We start from the raw sequence: 21588 nt of genomic DNA, 5'->3' as shown, positions 1-21588 counted from the left end.
AGAAACGACCAGGGCTTCTGACCCAATGTCCAATCCTCACCTTCTCGTGGTGCACCCTGTTGGATATCTACCTGGATACTGAATGAACGAGGATTGGCTGGCAATTTGGAATTTAGCCGACCAAATTGTATTCTTATTGGTTAAACCAAAATAAAAAATGATGGTGCGACATGACAAAATTTCATGCTGGCTGGGGAGTTGCCCAGTTAAACAAGGCCCCCGTTGTTTTTGCCAGGGAACCAGGGTGAACAGCAAAAAGTCAGCTACTGGAATAAGTCTGAAAACATCCAACTCAACATCACCAGAGTTAAAGATCGGTACTATCAACATAAGAAGCCTGAATGGCAAAGAACTGGAGCTAGCTGAGGAATTAGATAAGTACCAGATCGACATAATAGGGGTGACTGAAACAAAAAAGACAAAAACTGGTGAGATCTTTCTGAGCAATAAATACAAAATGTTATATTCAGGAAATGACAATCAAGGAAAAGAAGGAGTAGCCATAGTATTCAACACAAAATACGAGGCTAATCTTCTTGAATGGCAGGCAGTCTCAAGTAGAGTAATAAGGGGAAACTGAAAAATTAGATTTATTTGTGCCTATGGTCCCACAGAAGGTTATACTGAGGTAGAAGTGGAGGAATTTTTTGAGGCTTTAGAAAAAGCAACTGACACAATGAAAAAGGAAAAGTTGGTCCTTGTTGGCGATCTAAATAGCAGAGTAGGAAATGATTGCGAGACATACAAAAATATTTTGGAAAAATTTGCAGAAAAGAGCAAAGCTAATAATAATGGCAAATATCTGTTGGATTTCTGCTCAGGACATGGACTGGTTATTATTAACACCATGTTCCAACATAAAAATGTGCACAAATTCACATGGAGAGAAGAGGCAAGGAATAAGAAAAGTCTCATTGACTATGTTATTATGGATAGTGATGTTTTCCATCAGAGGATTTGAAATTGGAAGTAATCACTATTTAGTCTTGAGCAGAATAAAATTGAATTTCATATTGAAAAGAATAACATGTCAGAAAGTTTTAACGTGAATAAAAGTTGAGCAGCTCTCAAATGTGAACTGTAGACTAAAATACACAAAGATTATTGAAGAAAAAATGAAAGAGTTTGAGAACAGGAATCAAACCTTGGAGATTCAGTGGCAAACTCTGAAGGAAACATTGATTGATTCTGCCAGAGAGGCATGTAGTGAGGTTGTCTGCAAGGATAAAAAAAATCGGCACTCCCTGGTAGATGCAGGAAGTTCAAGAGGCAGTGAAGGAAAAGAAGAAAGCATATCAAAAGTTCCTGTTAAATAAGTCAGCTTGTGCTCTTAGAGAATACAGAGACAAATGCAAGAATGCTAAACACTGTGTAAAACTAGCTAAACAAAAGTCATGGGAGGACTTTGGCAAGAATATAGAAAATAAATATCGAGAAGGTGACAAAATATTCTGGAGATTGTTGAAGAAGCTTAGGAATGGAGGAAAGAATGCTGTAAAAGGAGTTAGAGATGATAAAGGTGACATGAAAACAGGAGAAAAAGATATCCTGGAAGTATGGAGTAATTACTTTGAAAAACTGCTAATTGAAACAAGCAGTGATGACATCACAGTGGTAAAAAAAACACTGACCAGGCATGCAGTCAGGAATACATTTCCATACTTGAAATAGAAAAAGCCATCAAAGGCTTGAAATGTGGAAAGGCAGCAGGAGTAGATGATATTCGAACAGAAATGCTGAAGTGTGGTGGTATACGAGTCTTACAGTGTCTGCAGTGCATAGTTCAGAAAGCCTGGACAGAGGGACGAATTCCCAATGATTGGAGTAGAGCTCTCATAGTACCCATATATAAAAAGGGAAATAAAACTGAATGTGAGAATTACAGAGGTATTTCCCTACTGAGTGTTCCTGGAAAGATCTATGTAAGTATACTTGAGAAACGGTTGAGAAGAATTGTTGAAGAAAAGGTTGGTGAAGAACATGCTGGATTCAGGCCAAATAGAGGATGTCAGGATCAGGATCACTTTACGACAAATAGTCGAAAGAATGGGAATATAACAGAGATCTGTGTTTAAGTTTTGTCGATTTGGAAAAGGCATATGACATGGTGCCAAGAGAGAAGCATATTCAATATGCTACAGTTATATGGTGTCGATGGGGCACTATGTCAAGCAATACTTAGTCTGTATTTGAGTTGTAAGTCAGCAGTTAGAATTAAAGGAAGTACAGGAAGATGGTTTAATGTTAAATCTGGTGTGAGACAAGGATGTACATTATCCCCTCTTTTATTCATTATCTATATGGATCACATTATGAAGGAAAGTGGTATTAAACATGATATCAAAAATGGAGATGTTAATGTCAGCTCTTTACTTTATACGGATGATGTTATACTTTTAAATAAATCCGCTACAAGTCTGCAAGATTCTCTGACTAAATTGAATAGCTGTTGTAATAGATATGGTATGAAGGTCAGCAATAAAAAGAGAAAGACAATGAAAATAGGTAGACTCATTGAAAATGTCAACTGTGTTTGGAATGGAGAACCTGTGGAACAAGTAAAAATTTTCAGCTACTTAGGCACAATTTTTAGTGAAGATTCATATGGAATAAGAGAGAAATTAGTCGGAACACTAAATTAGCTGTATACAAGACGGTGTTCAAACCTGTTTTAACTTATGGATCTGAGAACTGGGTCAGAAGTAAAACACTTGACCAAAGACTAGAGACCGCAGATATGAGAGTTCTGAGAAAAATTAGAGGCGTGATCAAATGGCATCAATTGCAATATCATATTAAAAACGAGGATATTAGGAAAGAACTTGACATTGTCAGCATCCAGGAATGCGTTAGCAGAGCTAATCTCAGGTGGTATGGTAACTTAAACAGAATGGACGAAGAAAGATTAGCAAAACAAGTGTTCTCCACCAGGTTGGCAGCAAAACGACCCAGAGGAAGACCAAGATATAGGTGGATTGATACGGTACATAGTGCCTTAGACGATAGAAATATAAGATCTGATAATGTTGGAGTATTGACAAGTAACAGACTGATTTGGAAGAAAATTGTAGATAGGAAGTTAGTAATGATGTAATTTTTTTCATGTAGTATTATCATATCCTGTACACCCCTTGAGGTACAGGGTGTACATATCCTCTACACCCCTTCATCATCATCAAATACATGGCAGGAATTTGATGATGATGAAGCATGAAAAAAACCACTTGAAACAGTAAGTGGAAAAAAGTTAGGCTAAAAGCCTTAGGTCCTTTGAGGGGACCCCCCCCACACACACCATCCCTTTCCTCTACCGATGGTGTTGGGCATTAGGCCTAAGAATTACAGTATTCCAAATCTTGTGATGACACAACCATATTTATTAATATTAGGTCAGTTTTTCAATCAGTTGCTGATTCTAAAAAAAGTCGTTCACATTTTTATTTGCTTCAGTGAAGCATAGTAGTTTTACTCATTGAATTCTGTGCAAGATATCCAACAAGGTATGGTCAGCCAGACCTGACTGGCCATAGTTATGATGGTGGATTTCAGGAATTAGATGCATTTCCTCTTCCTGGATTCTGATTTCAGCAGAACAGTCCTTCTCTCTGAAATAACAAAGTTGGCAGGAACAGGATACTTGATAAACATCAGGCAAAGAGAGAGAAAGGTGGTTGGTAATTTATCCTTGTGGATGGTTGAAAAGAGGATACTTTATGAAATTGTTTGAAAATGGTGCATAGGCTGTGCTTGTGAAGAACCTGTGCTCTTGTTCTGATGCACCTTTAAAATAGGGGATGGCAATTTTTTTTTTATCCAATTGTAGTCTGGTTGACAGTTGATATATGTATAACAGCATGGTTATATCCCATTAGCAATTATGCTGGTTTTTATTTTGTTTCATTCTACTATCAGAAAGGAATCAGAGCAGATGCCGTTAGCCCAGTGTATAAGAGTTTTGCAATACCCGTCTTCTGTGACGGATGATGCTGGAGAGATGGATGCATCTATCAATAAACAAAATTGAGTATTGCCTACAGAGGTGCTGATTAAACTATCAAGAAAGGGAAGGCTGTTGTTATTCATATTAATAGTGAACTTGATATGAGAGTACATAGAGTTTATTTTATCCAGAAATTGTAGTAATTCTTAGATATATGAAGAGTCGAAGGCTTCAAAAAAAAATGTAGTAATTCTGTCTCTGAAAGTGTGACCAGACTGAAGATATCATCTACAGAGTGAACTTAAATACAAGGTTGAGGAAAAATGGCTCTGAAGAGTTCAATGTAAACGTACGATCATCCAGAAAATATTCAATAAAGGAACATCTGAACAAACAGCATGAATGGTGCACAAATTTAATCTGAGCACCACCTTCAAACCATTTCAGAAACTATCCTTTTCTCTCATCTTCCAAGGTTTACTCTCTCTCCTTGCCTTGGATTTATCAAGTACCCTTGTTTCTTTCAGCTATGTTATTTTGGACAGAAGGGCCATTCCATTCTGCTGAGATTAGAATACATAAAATTCCTAAAACCTAATAAGTCTGGCATTATTTATCATATCATAGATACTAATTCTCGTAGACAAGCTTATACGTTGGTTATGCATTATTAAAACACTTAAGGAATAGAACAACGTAGTTAAGGATATAAATTAAATTAACCTTGAATAAATATTTTCCGATATTTCGGCAATGTCACATTGCCATCTTCTAAAGGAACTTACAAAAAAAGCACGTGCATGTAGGCACTACAAACACAGTAACTGGGAATGAAGAGATGAAGCTATTGTTCTCCTAAAAGTCCTGATGGTGCCCTCTAGCGGGCTAAGTAGGTGTTCTTGGCCGTTGGGCTGAAGGTCTGCTGATGCAAGCCTCCCAAATTTGGGGCAGTCGCATACAACCAAATTTGTTGAGGTTTGGAGAATTTCTTAGGGCTGAGGCTGATTCCATAAATAGTCTTTCGTATTTGTATTTGCTACGGTGTATTACTGTAGCTTTCTTCCACCGTATTCTGTGGCGTGTATCCAGAGCATGGTCCGCAAGACCAGAATGGCTGTACTTGTGAAACTGAATGTAGTCCTTGTGTTCAGAAATTCTGATATTCGCTGTCCTGCCTGTTTGGCCAAAGTAAGACAGATTACAACTGCAAGGGACCTGGTATACACCAGGTAGGTCTAGGGGAAGTGGTTGGTCTTTAGTGGAGCGGATAAGGGATGCCAATTTTCTGTAAGGTTTGTAACAGGAGGTCAGGTCATGCTTTTTTAAGATTTTGGTAATCTTTTCCGAGGTGCCTCGGATGTAGGGAATGGTGATGGATTTAGAGTAATCCTTGTTGTGGAGAGGGGGGAGGGGATCTGTGGTTTGTAGGTTCTAATATTTTTTGGACTTTTTTGGGGGGGCAGCCATTGGCTGAGAAAGTGTTGAGGATGTGATTTAGTTCAGTGTTTAGGGCCAAGTCGTTTGAACAGATTAGTTTAGCCCTGTTGTATAGTGTCTTCACTACTCCATATTGTTGTGGGGGGGGGGGATTGTTGGTGAATGTAGCTGCCTGTATGGGTGGGTTTTCTGTAAACTGAGAAAACCAAAGTTCCATTAGGCTGGCAGGTGACTAGACACACTAGTCTAGTTTTTTTTCTCTTTTTCCAGGGTGAATTTGATTCTGGGGTGTTGGTTGTTTAAGTGTGTTAAGAAGGAGAGAAGTGTTTCAGAGCCATGTGGCCAAATAGCAAACACATCATCAATGTAGCAAAGCCATATGGTTGGTTTTTGTGGGGCAGAGGCTAAGGCTTTTTCTTCAAAGGTCTCCATAAAGAAATTGGCCAAGGGTGGGGAGAGTGGTGCACCCATGGCTGTCCCCTCTATTTGTTTGTAGAATTTTCCTTGCCAAACGAAATAGCCCGAGTTCATTGTGAACTGAAATAAGGCTGAGATATCGGGAGAAAATTTAGCTTGGATTAGCTCTAGATTTTCCTTGAGTGGAACATTTGTGAATAAAGAGGAGACGTCAAAGCTGACCATTATGTCAGTATGTTGGAGTGCAAGGTTTTCTATGCTGGCTTTGAAATGGGCTGAGTCTTTTTGTGTGTGATGGTGTGTTGCCAGTATAGTGTGTGAGCTCTTTGGCCAAATGTTTAGCTAATTTGTATGTGGGGGAATCAATGCCATCCACTATGGGACGTAATGGCACATTATCTTTATGTATTTTTGGGAGTCCGTAAATACGGGGGGGGGGGGGATATAGAGTTAAATGGCTTTAATCTGTTGGTAACTTCTACAGGCCAAGAAGTGACTCTCTTAAGGAGCCTGTGAAGTTTTCTAATTTGAGAGTTGGTGGGATTGTAATTGATGGGGAGGTAAGTAGCCCGATCTAAGAGAAGAGCATTCAGCTTACCTGTGTAGTCCTTTTGGTTAAGGACTACAGTTGCGTTTCCCTTATCCGCTTTGGTGATAACTATTTCTTTATTATTCTTCATTTCCTGTAGAGCTTTATATTCCTTGTTGGATATGTTGGATTTTGGTGGGACTGCTTTGGAAAGGACACAAGCTACATCCAGTCTCACACTGTTGGCGACTTGATGTGGAAGGTGGCGGATTCCGCGTTCGATCTGGATCATAATATCCTCAATGGGTATTTTTTTGGGAGCAATCGCGAAGTTGTGGCCACGTGATAGCGTGTTGATTGCTTCAGGCTTTAGGGTGACTGAAGAAAGGTTGATTACGGTATTGGTAGCAAGTTTTGGAAGGACGGTAGAGTTCTTTTTTAATTTTTCAAATTTTTTCATCTGTCGGCCTCGTATTTTTTTAAATTCTTTGTCAGCAGCAGTACATGAGAATCCGCCACCTTCCACATCAAGTCGCCAACAGTGTGAGACTGGATGTAGCTTGTGTCCTTTCTAAAGCAGTCCCACCAAAATCCAACATATCCAACAAGGAATATAAAGCTCTACAGGAAATGAAGAATAATAAAGAAATAGTTATCACCAAAGCGGATAAGGGAAACGCAACTGTAGTCCTTAACCAAAAGGACTACACAGGTAAGCTGAATGCTCTTCTCTTAGATCGGGCTACTTACCTCCCCATCAATTACAATCCCACCAACTCTCAAATTAGAAAACTTCACAAGCTCCTTAAGAGAGTCACTTCTTGGCCTGTAGAAGTTACCAACAGATTAAAGCCATTTAACTCTATATCCCCCCCCCCGTATTTACGGACTCCCAAAAATACATAAAGATAATGTGCCATTTCGTCCCATAGTGGATGGCATTGATTCCCCCACTATACTGGCAACACACCATCACACATAAAAAAAAACTCAGCCCATTTCAAAGCCAGCATAGAAAACCTTACACTCCAACATACTGACATAATAGTCAGCTTTGACGTCTCCTCTTTATTCACAAATGTCCCACTCAAGGAAACTCTAGAGCTAATCCAAGCTAAATTTTCTCCCGATATCTCAGCCTTATTTCAGTTCACAATGAACTCGGGCTATTTCGTTTGGCAAGGAAAATTCTACAAACAAATAGAGGGGACAGCCATGGGTTCACCACTCTCCCCACCCTTGGCCAATTTCTTTATGGAGACCTTTGAAGAAAAAGCTTTAGCCTCTGCCCCACAAAAACCAGCCATATGGCTTCGCTACGTTGATGATGTGTTCGCTATTTGGCCACATGGCTCTGAAACACTTCTCTCCTTCTTAACACACTTAAACAACCAACATCCCAGAATCAAATTCACCCTGGAAAAAGAGGAAAAAAACAGCCTCCCTTTCCTAGACACACTAGTCACCTGCCAGCCTAATGGAACCTTGGTTTTCTCGGTTTACAGAAAACCCACCCATACAGGCAGATACATTCACCAACAATCCCCCCCCCCACAACAATATGGAGTAGTGAAGACACTATACAACAGGGCTAAACTAATCTGTTCAAACGACTTGGCCCTAAACACTGAACTAAATCACATCCTCAACACTTTCTCAGCCAATGGCTGCCCCCCCAAAAAAAGTCCAAAAAATATTAGAACCTACAAACCACAGATCCCCTCCCCCCCTCCACAACAAGGATTACTCTAAATCCATCACCATTCCCTACATCCGAGGCACCTCGGAAAAGATTACCAAAATCTTAAAAAAGCATGACCTGACCTCCTGTTACAAACCTTACAGAAAATTGGCATCCCTTATCCGCTCCACTAAAGACCAACCACTTCCCCTAGACCTACCTGGTGTATACCAGGTCCCTTGCAGTTGTAATCTGTCTTACTTTGGCCAAACAGGCAGGACAGCGAATATCAGAATTTCTGAACACAAGGACTACATCCGGTTTCACAAGTACAGCCATTCTGGTCTTGCGGACCATGCTCTGGATACATGCCACAGAATACGGTGGAAGAAAGCTACAGTAATACACCGTAACAAATACGAAAGACTATTTATGGAATCAGCCTCAGCCCTAAGAAATTCTCCAAACCTCAACAAATTTGGTTGTATGCGACTGCCCCAAATTTGGGAGGCTTACATCAGCAGACCTTCAGCCCAACGGCCAAGAACACCTACTTAGCCCGCTAGAGGGCACCATCAGGACTTTTAGGAGAACAATAGCTTCATCTCTTCATTCCCAGTTACTGTGTTTGTAGTGCCTACATGCACGTGCTTTTTTTGCAAGTTCCTTTAGAAGATGGCAATGTGACATTGCCGAAATATCGGAAAATATTTATTAAAATTTAATTTATATCCTTAACTACGTTGTTCTGTTCCTTAAGTATTTTAATAAATCATAGATACTAGATGAGTTCTTTGGAATCTGACCAAGATTCTGCACTCATTAGATTTGAATTTTGATTATAATTTCTTTAAACTTTGGAAATCCTACAACACCATTCAAACCGCAATCGTTCTGATTGTATGTATCTCAAAGTTTGGAAAAGTATTCACAGTTAACTTTTTTTTTTTTTTTTTTTTTAATGAATGATTAATGTAACCCTTTGAATTATGAAAACTGCATATTATTTCTTTTGAACCAGTTGAGTGTTGTCATCTGATCATTTCTTATCTTCCTGATGTCCATGTAACAACAAAGAAATATATGGGAGTTAATAAAGTATAATTTTTATGTGTTAACCATTTGCCAGCAAAGATTGGTCGATTGGTAGAGCCTCTGCTAATAATGGCTCATGCAAAAAGTTAAGCAAGTTTGAGTGCAGTTAGTATTTGGAAGGGATCAATCGTTCGATGCTGTTGGCACACTCTCCCTCGATGAGTCTTTATTCTCCCTGGAGGTGTCGCATAATAATAATTATTATTATTATTTAATTCATAATGTCAGTTGCACATTACCTTAAAGCATCTAGTTGCCTATAACAAGTAGTTGATTTTATCCTATTATTAAGATCATTTAGTAAAAGTTCATTATCAACTCAAACCCTTCTAACTTGTTTATGTTAAGCTGAGATACACAACTTAAATTTTGGACATACTTGTAAAAATGAACAAAAAATAATATAACTCATTGTTACAAGTATATTTAACACATATATTTTAAAAAGTTTTATCTTAAATCTTGGACGTGGAATAGTGAACTAGTATTTATCATGTAGCACACACATTAACAATATGTTATCAATCTCAATCAGAACTTCAGAAATAATTTTGTATGGTAGGTAAGGTTAGGTATTATAGTTTTAAATATCTTACTCAGTTGATATTATCAACTGTGGATCTACTAAATTCTCATCTCCCAAGAGGAAGTTATAAATATGAGTTTTATTGCTAATATTCATAAGAAACTATCAAATGTAATAACATTGCTATTAAAGTAGACAGTGATTACATAAATTTTTGTATTATAATATTTTTAGAGTTCACCTCCTCAGTTCTGCCCTAAAGGGCGAACCACTGACATTGATAGTATTCTAGATACAATATATAAGGCAGAGAAGTTTATTTACATTGCTGTCATGGATTACATCCCTGCACTTATTTACACAAAGCCTCAGAAGTAAGTTTTAGATATAGTGAAACTGAAATTCTTAATAACGATACACTGTGTTCTTTTTTTAAATCTGTTTTGGATTAGGATTTGCAATATAATCACGAGAAAAGACTTACTGTTAGGGACCAGAATGATTTCTCCTTTCATTATAATATTTAAAATGGTTCTGCTTACCTGATAACTTCTTTTAATCTTATTTCATTCTCATCAGAAGCTAATTAGATATATAATGATTTAGGTAATAACAAGAGTCCTTCTAAAATTATGTGTGGAGGAAGAATAGAGATGGGTAAGTTAGAGATATTAAAACTATTTCAAGCTCTTCAGTTGAACACAGTGGGATTAGATGGGATATCAGTGCCAGTGCTAAAGTAACGTGAAGAAGAATTACCAATGTCCCTGCATTTGTGCTGTTTTGCAAAATGAACAAGATTCCTAATCAATGAAAGGAACACAAGATAATTCCATTAAACAAGAGTAGAGCTAGGATTCATGCAGCCAATTATATACTAATCAATAGCTCTAGAGTCATTTTTAAAGTATAAAGGCTGGGACCTGTATTTAGATGTGGATAGATAACACTGATCTTCAATGGAGGATAGTATGGCTTTGTTAAAGGCAGTTTTTGTTTAGCAGCCTGCTGTTTCTGTAACAGAGCAACAGCAAAGTTTAATAAAGAGAATGGATATATCATGATACTATTTATTATATGCTTAAAGGATGCAAACAAGGTTTACGTCATAGATAGTAGAGTAGCTGACTGACTCAGGTATCATAAAATTATGTATGGAGATGATTGGCTTAAGAGGAGCTTGACCAGTGTTGTTGTTGTCAAAGTTTTATATAAATGATATTTGGAATATTCTAGAAGATATCTATTTATATGCTGCTGATGTCAAGTTAGGGAGAGATTGATAAAGGACATAACTGATTTGATCATTCTGGTTTTATGGGTGCTGTCATAGTAGACTGAACGACAATGATGATGGTTTTATGTGTAAATGATGATGTATGTTGGTGTATTGTTGGGGAGTGTAAAGTTAGTCATTTTGGATTGATGAAACATTGCAGAAACTACAAGGGTGGTCTATATTTTGGCCCAATAATGAAAAAAACGAATTTATAATTTCAAAATTATTGTAATTTTTCAACATAATCTCCCTTAAGACTAATACATTTATTCCAGTGATGCTCCAGCATCATTATTCTGTCCCTGTAGTGGTTCTCAGCTCTTAATTCGAAGAAAAACGCTGACCAGCGAAGAAGAGTTTTAGTTTTGGGAAAAGATAGAAGTCAGAGGAAGCCAAATCTGGGGAATAGGGTGGATGTTCCAACAATTCAATGTGCAGATCCCTTAATTTTCTCATTGCCAAAACACCTTTGTGGGCAGGTGCATTGTCCTGATGAAAGATGGTTTTTTCTGACCTGACAAAAAAAAAAAAAATTTTTTTTGTCAAGTCAGAAAGGGTTAAAAGATCGGAATAATATTAATTGTTCTTGTTGAGAGGCTTATACGCTGGTTATACATGATAACTAATAATTAAGGAATTGACAGTGTATTAATTGTATTATACAATATATTATATAATTATAACAATAATATTAATTGGTTATTGTTTTACCCTTTTCAAGATAATTAATAAACAAAATGCCTTTATCATCCCAATGCCATGACCTTTCCTACTGATGGAACAGACTTTGTCTTCTTTGGCACTGAACAACTGGCTTCTGTTGCTGCTGTTTGGATTCTGGTGTGTAATGGTGAATCCAAGTCTCATCCATAGTAATAAATCGACACACAAAATCAGTTTTATTCTTGTTAAAATGCTCTAAGCACTGTTTAGAAATTTTTAAAAATGCCAATAGTCTCAGCAATTTCATGCACTTTGACTCGCCTGTCATCCAATACCATATCCATCCAGTACCACTCAATCAATGATTTCTGGTGTTGTTACACTTTTTGGATGTCCTTTACGTGGATCATATTCAAGGCAGTGAAAACAAAAAGATTAATGTGAAGTCATTAGCCGCTATATACAAGTGACCTAGTAGTGAAGATACTCCATGTATAAACTTTGTTTGCTTACACTTAGATAAAGGATTAAAGAAGAGTATAATTTCTTGGCATCTTTAATTTAATTTATAACTAAGTGAAAAACTTTCCAACACGAAGACATCTGTTTAACAATAATAAGAAGAATCCCTTTTTAGACTAAACAACAACAACAAAAAAAAAGTTGAAGTATGTGTTAAATTTTTAAACTCATATTTTCTTAAGGTAATATTTTAATCATATCTTACTAAGCAGATTTCAGATGGACATTCATAGCATGAGCAGGGTCACAAGAATATTTTTGACTCATATACCCTGTTGTGGAATTTTCCTTGGAACCACTGGCAGAGATTGTTGAGCACTTTTATTTATTTATTTATTTTTATACTTGAAACAGACAGGAAGGTAACACTTTTCTTATTCACTTTAATATTTTTTTAAATTCCATATGAAACTAGCACCAAAGTGAGTAAGTGAAAAACTTTTCACCATGGTGGTTTCTGCAGGGTGCATGGTACCAAGGCAAACATTGGTCATAATGTTGGCCACCTAGGTAATGTTTAATCATTTTACTTTGCAGTTATGTTGCGCTGTAATGGATTAGACAAGAATATAATTTCTTGGCAAGTATAATTGATATCACAGAGTAAAATGACACAATTTTTTCTTTATATCAGTCAGACATGATGGTTGCAACAAGAATAATACATTAAGTGCCATGGTTAGACAGGTGTAACTAAAACGGGATTTATCCAGCAAACTGTCATCCCTTTGCTCCCATTTTGGTATACTCAAAGATGAGACTACTAATTAAATGATGGTCTTCACTACCTGGAGACTGTCATTTAATTAGTGATTACAATATGGTTTCCACCATTCTACAGCAGACCTCCTTGCTAATCTTTGGACACATCATGGAACGATTTGGAGAAACTCGTGGTTGTTCCTGATATCTCAAGATTGGTACTCTCAAAGTTGAAGAAGCTAGCCATCCTCCATCAAAGTTGATGGAGAATGGCTAGCTTCTTCACCACCTGGAGACCTATCAGTTAATTAGGGATCACCAATATTCCACCATTTTCATTCTATAGCAGACATCCTCATTGACTTTGCCCACTTTTGGACATGGATTTCAGGTTTTCTGTTGTTGCCTTTGATTTCTGTCTGGCATCAAGATCTTCTCAATAAGCTACTCTTATATGATCTCCCTCCTGCTCTTGGTGATTGAACCAACTCCCTCTCTGCTTGTGTTATGGCTCCCTCTTATCAGATTTCTCTTATCAAATTGAAGGGGATAAATTGACTGTGGGAAAGGGTTCAGAGGCGGATAACAAAGATGGTTTCAGGACTGTACAATATGAGTTATGAGGATTGACTGAGGGAATGTGGACTGCAGAGTTTGGCAGATAGAAGAAAGAGAGGTGATATGGTCGAGACTTTTAAACTCTTGAGAGGCAGTTACAGGGTAGATATTGTAAAGTTCTTTCACTTGGTGAAACGGCAGGAAGCAGCGATGACAAGGGGCCATCCTTGGAAGTTACGAAAGGAGGCTGTGCGCAAGAAGGTGAGGAGTGGTTTCTTTGTGTAGAGGGTGGTTGAACCTTGGAATGCATTGCCTGAGAGAGTAGTTGGAGTGGGGACAGTTAATGGGTTCAAGGAGTGGTATTGATAGACTTTGTATTTCCTAAAAATGACCTCCCACAATGAGTCTTTTGACTCCATGGAGGTCTGAATAATAATAAAAGATGCTGGATGAATATGAAAATAAACTTATTAACTTTCATAAGTATTAATATATTAATTCTAGGAAACAAGGGAACTTGGAACTATCACAAATAGGAAATAGGTATGAGGTACCTAAGACATTCGACGTGCCTTCAAACAAAACAGTAGATGTCAAAGATGCAAAAAGCATTGTTTAAAGTTGTGAGCATGAAAAAAGTCATTTTTTCGTGCATTTTTTATTTATTTTATTATTTTTTTTTTTTGTTGATTTTTAAAAGGAAGACCTTACCCAAACAAAACTTGCTTACTTGGAGTTTATATTCATGCACACCTTAAAGGCTGTGGATGGATGAAGAGGGAATGAAATTGTGAATAGAAAATGTATGGTCCAGTCATCCCTTTGGAATGTTAAAGAAACCAGCTCTGCTAATATGGGGTCAATTTTGTTGCCACAGAACTGAGGCTATCAAGAATAAACTTAGCCGTTTAAAACTCAGTTAGCTTTAATTGCAGGAGGTTTAACCAGCCAGCTACAATTTTTAGATGTCTCCATTAATAAGCCACTGAAAGGATTCATGAAGGAGAGATGGAATAACTGTGTATAGTCTTTAGATTTTGAAGTAACACCAACATGAAGAAGAAAGAAATCTACAATTTCAGAAGTTTGTGATTGGGTTAAAACCTAATGGAATGGAATAAAACCAGAAATTATTATCAAATCATTTAAGAAGTGGTATTAGTAATGCCTTTGAGTACTGAAGATGATTTATTGTTTGAAGAAAGTAATGACTGTTTCAATATGAAAAAGATTCTAGATGATAATTTGTCTAGTTCTGAAGATGAGGATGAAGATTAACACTATTATTGCAATCCTACATTTATTCATTGATACATAGTTTTACACCAAAATTCTCTGAAATTGTTTTCAGTCAATGTATGATAAGATGTTATAATTATTTTCAAAAATTTGTTTTTTTTTTTTCAATAAAATAATTTTTTCCCCAAAAAATATCCCTGAAAAATGGGTGTATCAGTGCATTTTAAACACTGGCAATGTGGTAATTTTGAAGAGAACATAAACTTGTAGGAATGATGAATAGTTCTAATAGCATAGCTTCTTCCACTGACCTTCACTCTGAGTTCACCTAAATGGCTATAGCCTATGATGGATTACCAGCTTTGTCAAACAGATAGTTCCATATTTCAAGTGAGCTAGAAAGTTACTTAACTACTCCCTTACTTACTTACCTAATCCCTATTACTGCACAGTCAGAAAAATGAGCAGTGGCACTGGAAACAAATCAGATTAGGTATTATTTTTGGGAAAATTCCCATGTTACTCCTCTGAGATAAACTATTGTATTTATGGCTAATATAGTATACTTTCATTTAGGAGTGCCCCTTTTTACAATGTCATTGGCTTTTTACTCAAATCTTAGGGCATTACTGATGTGTTATAAAACTAATATATGAAGAATAAAATATAGGAGGAAAATTCGGACATACCTTTTTTTGATTGTTGGCTATCTCCTTATGCATCTGCTGTTAACAGCAGATGCATACATGTGCTGTTAAAGGAAGGGTTTGGGAAAGTGGGGATAAAGTAATGTGAGGGAAATGTTCGAAAAAACCCAGGTTTTTTATATGTATAATATTATTATTATTAAGGGTGGGTAGAGAGTATTTGGGAGGGGGGTAAGAGAAGGATCTGAAAATAGAAACTATTTTTTGAGGAAGAGGAAGGATTGATGGGAAAAGGTCACGGGTGGGAGAATGGGATGCGAGCCATTTCGACAGTACGTCGTCTTCGGAACTCGTGGAGAAAGTAGAGGCTATGTCATGTCATGTCGGCTTGGTGTTTCCGTCTTTGATGTGCTTGTGTTGTCTCCAATTGGTCGGAGTCGTGACCTAATTTTTATGTTATTGAGCTTCCAACTCTTGGAGATTATGCAGGGTCGGTGGATGTTTATTGAGTTTTCATCACATTTTATGGCTATCATTTAAAACTGTTAAAACTGTTATTGCAATCCTACATTTTTTCCTTGATATATAGTTTTATACACCAAAATATACCAAATCAGATCAGTAATTTTAGTTCTTATGCCATTATAGCATCAAAGACTAAAATTTTGTCATTTCCTAAAACACTTTTCACATACAAGCACTTTATCAGTGAACACAGGATTACATAAGTCTTTCTGACCATCACCATCATTATCGCAGTAAAGAAAACAGAATTTTTATTTTTGCCTTTTGCCATAAAAGAAAACATTTCTTTGGAGGAGTATTTGATAGCATTTGCTGAGATCACACTACCAAACAATATCACTGCTTCTCGTGCAGCAGGAACCATACAAGTATATTTTAGCACATTTCATGGGTGAAATTATTATCTCTTTGCAGTCTTGACAGTGCTAAAATATATCTGCATGTTTTTATTTTTTAGTTATTATATTAGTTTTTATTTTATTTTATTTTTTTTATCAGTGCTGCAAAGGGCAATCTATAGAGGCACCTGTTGTTTAGAAACAGCTCCAATAGTACTAGCACAAATGAAGTGACAATATTAGACATTCTTCCCAAAACTCCTCATCAGATCCTCTGAGGAATATTAACAAGATATAGATCAGTCACTGGAAAAATATGTACACTATCAGCAGCCACGGCCAAGGCTGAGTCTGTACACAGAAGTTTGCACTTGTGTGTTTTGCAAATAGTGATGCATTAAGAAACTTTCCTCCTTCTTGGATGAAATTCAGCCCATTGAACAAGCTGGATTAAGAAAGGGGTTTAGCACAATCGATCATTTGCTGACATTGAATCAACTATTCTCGTGGACAGGCTTAGACGTTGATTATGCATTTTTACTAAATAGCTTAAGGAAATTACAATGTATGCTAGGATATACATTAAAATAAATTTTAATACACTTCCAATGTTTCGGCAACAACACGTTGCCATTTTCACAGGAACTTAAAAACAAGACACGTGCACGCAAGCACAACAAACAGTAAGTGAGGACGAAGCAGGAAGCTATTCTTTTCCTAAAAGTCCTGATGGTGGCCCCTAGTGGGCAATGTTGGTATTCTTGGGTGATTGGGCTGAAGGTCTTGTAGGTTTCCCAAATTTGAGAAACGTCTCTGTGAAAATGGCAACATGACGTTGCCGAAATATTGGAAGTGTACTAAAATTTATTTTAATGTATATCCTAGTATAAGTGGTAATTTCCTTAAGCTATTTAGTAAAAATTGAATCAGCTAATAGGAAAATGCAGAAAATATAACTTACCATTGTACCTAGCTTTTACAGATTATAAAGAAGCCTTTGATTCAGTTGAAAAATTACCATTCTTAATAGCAATGAAAAAACATGAAGCCAAAATACATACGTCTAATAAACAAAATAAAAATATATGAAAAAGCAACTGCTAATATCCTAAATGAACACAGCAGTCTATTCCACATAAATAAAGGAGTATGCCAAGGAGATGCTTTCACCCAAATTATTCACTGAAGTATTAGAGTATGCTCTGAATGAACTAGTTGGTGTGGCAAAGGGATTAATATTAATGGTGAAAAACTAAATGTATGATATGCTGATATTGTAGTAATAGCAAACAAATAAAGAGAACTAGAAGAAACCATGAAATAATCTATGAAAAAAAACTAAAATAATGATTAATATTGAAGGAAACTAGATAATAGAAGAACAAATAACAATAAATGATAACATAATAGAGCAAGTATAAGAATATATACTTTGGTAGACCCATTACATTAGGGGGGGGAAAAAAGCAATTTCTTAAGAAGAAATAAGAAAAAAAATTCAGCTAGGCTAGGCTGGATGACTTTTGGCAAATTAAAAAAAAAAAAAAAAAAATTCTATTCAGTAAAATAAAATTAGAAAATAGAGCCAAACTTTTTCAAGCAATGTATCATCCCAATTATGACATATGGATCAGAGACATGGCAAATAACCAAACAAATACTGGACAGAATGAGTTAAACTGAGCATAGAATGGAGAGAGAGAGAGAGAGTGTCAAGCTAAACATCAAACTGGAAGACAAAATAATAAATGAAGATATAAGAATAGGGGGTGCTTAAGGATCAAAGCTGTATAACTGAGAGGAGACCTCCACATAGCCTTTAAAGGAATGCGAAGAACCGACCACGGCTTCTGACATAATGTCCAATCCTCACCTTCTCGTGGTGCACCATGTTGGGTATCTACTTGGATACTGAACGAACGAGGATGGGCTGGCAATTTGGGATTTAGCTGACCAAATTGTATTCTTATTGGTTAAACCAAAATAAAAAAATGATGGTACGACATGACAAAATTTCATGCCGGCTGGGGCGTCGCCCAGTTAAAGAAGGCCCCCGTTGTTTTCGCCAGGGAACCAGGGCGAACAGCGAAAAGTCAGCTACTGGAACAAATCTGAAAACAAACCCCAACTCAACATCACCAGATTTAAAGATCGGTACTATCAATATAAGAAGCCTGAATGGCAAAGAAATGGAGCTAGCTGAGGAATTAGATAAGTACCAGATCAACATAATAGGGGTGACTGAAACAAAAAAGACCAAAACTGGTGAGATCTTTCAGAGCAATAAATACAAAATGTTATATTCAGGCAATGCCAATCAAGGAAAAGGAGTAGCCATAGTATTCAACACAAAATACGAGGCTAATCTTCTTGAATGGCAGTAAGTCTCAAGTAGAGTAATGTGGGCAAAGATGAGAATGGGTAACTGGACAATGAAACTTATTTGTGCCTATGGTCCCACAGAAGGTTCTACTAAGGTAGAAGTGGAGGAATTTTTTGATGTTTTAGAAAAAGCAACTGACACAATGAAAAAGGAAAAGTTGGTCCTTGTTGGTGATCTGAATACCAGAGTAGGAAATAATTGTGAGACATACATAAATATATTGGGAAAATTTGGAGAAAAGAGCAAAGCTAATAATAATGGCAAATACCTGTTGGATTTCTGCTCAGGACATGGACTGGTTATTACTAACACCATGTTCCAACATAAAAATGTGGACAAATTCACATGGAGAGAAGAGGCAAGGAATAAGAAAAGTCTCATTGACTATGTTATTGTTGATAGTGATGTTTTCTCCCTGGTGCAGGACACAGAGGATTTGAATTTGGAAGCGATCACTATTTAGTCTTGAGCAGGATAAAATTGAATTTCATATTGAAAAGAATAACATGTAAGAAAGTTTTAAAGCGAATAAAAGTTGAGCAGCTCTCAGATGTGAACTGTAGACTAAAATACACAAAGATTATTGAAGAAAAAATGAAAGTGTTTGAGAACAGGAATCAAACCTTGGAGATTCAGTGGCAAACTCTGAAGGAAACATTGATTGATTCTGCCAGAGAGGCATGTGGAGATGTTGTCTGCAAGGATAAAAAAAATCAGAACTCCCTGGTGGACACAGGAAGTTAAAGAGGCAGTGAAGGAAAAGAAGAAAGCATATCAAAAGTTCCTGTCAAATAAGTCAGCTTGTGCTCTTTAAGAATACAGAGACAAATGCAAGAATGCTAAACACTGTGTAAAACTAGCTAAACAAAAGTCATGGGAGGACTTTAGCAAGAATATAGAAAATAAATATGAAGAATGTGACAAAATATTCTGGAGGTTGTTGAAGAAGCTTAGGAATGGAGGAAAGAGTGCTGTAAAAGGAGTTAGAGATGATAAAGGTGACATGAAAACGGGAGAAAAAGATATCCTTGAAGTATGGAGTAATTACTTTTAAAAACTGCTAAATGAAACAAGCAGTGATGACAGCACAGTGGTAAAAAACACTGAACAGGCATGTAGTCAGGAATACATATCCATACTTGAAGTAGAAAAAGCCATCAAAGGCTTGAAATGTGGAAAGGCAGCAGGAGTAGATGATATTCGACCAGAAATGCTGAAGTATGGTGGTATAAGAGTCTCACAGTGGCTGCACTGCATAGTTCAGAAAGCCTGGACAAAGGGACGAATTCCTTATGATTGGAGTAGAGCTCTAATAGTACCCATATATAAAAAGGGAAATAAAACTGAATGTGAGAATTACAGAGGTATTTCCCTACTGAGTGTTCCTGGCAAGATCTATGCAAGTGTACTTGAGAAAAGGTTGAGAAGAATTGTGGAAGAAAAGCTTGGTGAAGAACAAGCTGGATTCGGGCCAAATAGAGTCTGTCAGGATCAGATCTTCAATTTACGACAAATAGTCGAGAAAGCATGTGGGAATATAACAGAGATCTGTATTTAAATTTTGTCGATTTGGAAAAAGGATATGACAAGCTGCCAAGAGAGAAGCTATTCAACAAGCTACAGTTGTATGGTTTCAATGGGGCATTATATCAAGCAATACTTAGTCTTTATTTGAGTTGTAACTAAGCAGTTAGAATTGAAGGAAGTACAGGAAGATTGTTTAATGTTATATCTGGTGTGAGACAAGGATGTACATTATCCCCTCTGTTATTCATTATCTATATGGATCACATTAAGAAGGAAAGTGGTATTAAAAATGATATCAAAATTGGAGATGTTAATGTCAGCTCTTTGCTTTATGCGGATGATGATTTATACTTCTAAATAAATCTGCTACAAGTCTGCAAGATTCTCTGACTAAATTGAATAGCTGTTGTAATAAATATGGTATGAAGGTCAGCAATAAAAAGACAAAGACAATGAAAATAGGCAGAATCATTGAAAATGTTAACTGTGTTGTGAATGGACAACCTGTGGAACAAGTGAAACATTTCAATTACTTAGGCATGATTTTTACTGAAGATGGTAAATTAAATATAGAAATAGACAACAGAATCAGCAAAGCTGGTATGGTAGGAAGTCAATTGAATAAATTCATATGAAATAAGAGAGAAATTAGTAGGAACACTAAATTAGCTGTATACAAGACAGTGTTCAAACCAGTTTTAACTTATGGATCTGAGAGCTGGGTCAGAAGTAAAACACTTGACCAAAGACTAGAGACCGCAGATATGAGATTCCCGAGAAAGATTATAGGCATGAACAGATGGCAATATCATATTAAAAACAAGGATATTAGGAAAGAACTTAACATTGTCAACATCCAGGAATGCATTAGCAGAGCTAATCTCAGGTGGTATGGTCACCTGAACAGAATGGGCGAAGAAAGATTAGCAAAACAAGTGTTCTCTGCCAGGTTGGCAGGAAAACGACCCAGAGGAAGACCAAGATATAGGTGGATTGATGCGGTACAATGTGCCTTAGACAATAGAAATATAAGATCTGATAATGTTGGAGTCTTGTCAAGTAACAGACTGATTTGGAGGAAAATTGTAGATAGGAAGTTAGTAATGATGTAATTTTTTTTCATGTAGTACTATCATATCCTGTACACCCCTTGAAGGTACATGGCAGGAATTTGATGATGATATAAGAATAAAAGAAATGTGTTGATGTAGGAGAAGATATTTTAAAACTGAAATGGAGATGTGCAGGACATATTGCATAGATGAAAAGTGATAGAAGGGCAAAGGGAATCGCCCAGTGGCATCCATATGAAGGAAGATGAATGCCTTGATGACCAGAAGTTTGAAGGCTGACCTAGTGGAAATGTCTGGAGAATGTTGGCATTGGGAAGCCTTCAACAGAGAAAGATGGAGACCTATAACCATAAATGGTTATAAAAATGGCTAGAAGAAAGATGATGAAGTTAACAATTTAATAGTATAAAGAGTTCTGTTTAAGAAGAAGAATTAAAAAAAAAAAAAAAATTCAATATTTTGATAGTATACCACAAACTGAATGTGTGGTGTACTCAAGTTCCATTA

The 21588-nt window shown here is 36.6% G+C and overlaps 1 protein-coding gene across 2 annotated transcripts in view; it reads left to right on the top strand.

Annotated features, from left to right (window-relative positions):
• LOC150102135 (5'-3' exonuclease PLD3-like) overlaps positions 1–21588 on the top strand; it is a 217721-nt gene that overhangs the window by 162468 nt on the left and 33665 nt on the right. For both annotated transcript variants that reach the window (XM_090398904.1, XM_090398903.1), the window contains exon 7: positions 9860–9999. In XM_090398904.1, coding sequence (XP_090255030.1) covers positions 9860–9999 — 140 coding nt within the window. The remainder of the gene's footprint in view (positions 1–9859; positions 10000–21588) is intronic.

The sequence above is a fragment of the Typopeltis vanoorti genome, chromosome 10, assembly GCF_054136105.1.
Source record: "Typopeltis vanoorti isolate ZY-2024b chromosome 10, IOZ_Tvanoo_1.0, whole genome shotgun sequence".
NCBI classification, from domain to species: domain Eukaryota; kingdom Metazoa; phylum Arthropoda; class Arachnida; order Uropygi; family Thelyphonidae; genus Typopeltis; species Typopeltis vanoorti.
The sequence above is the reverse complement of the archived record's forward strand: the minus strand, read 5'-3'. Positions and strand labels throughout refer to the sequence as shown.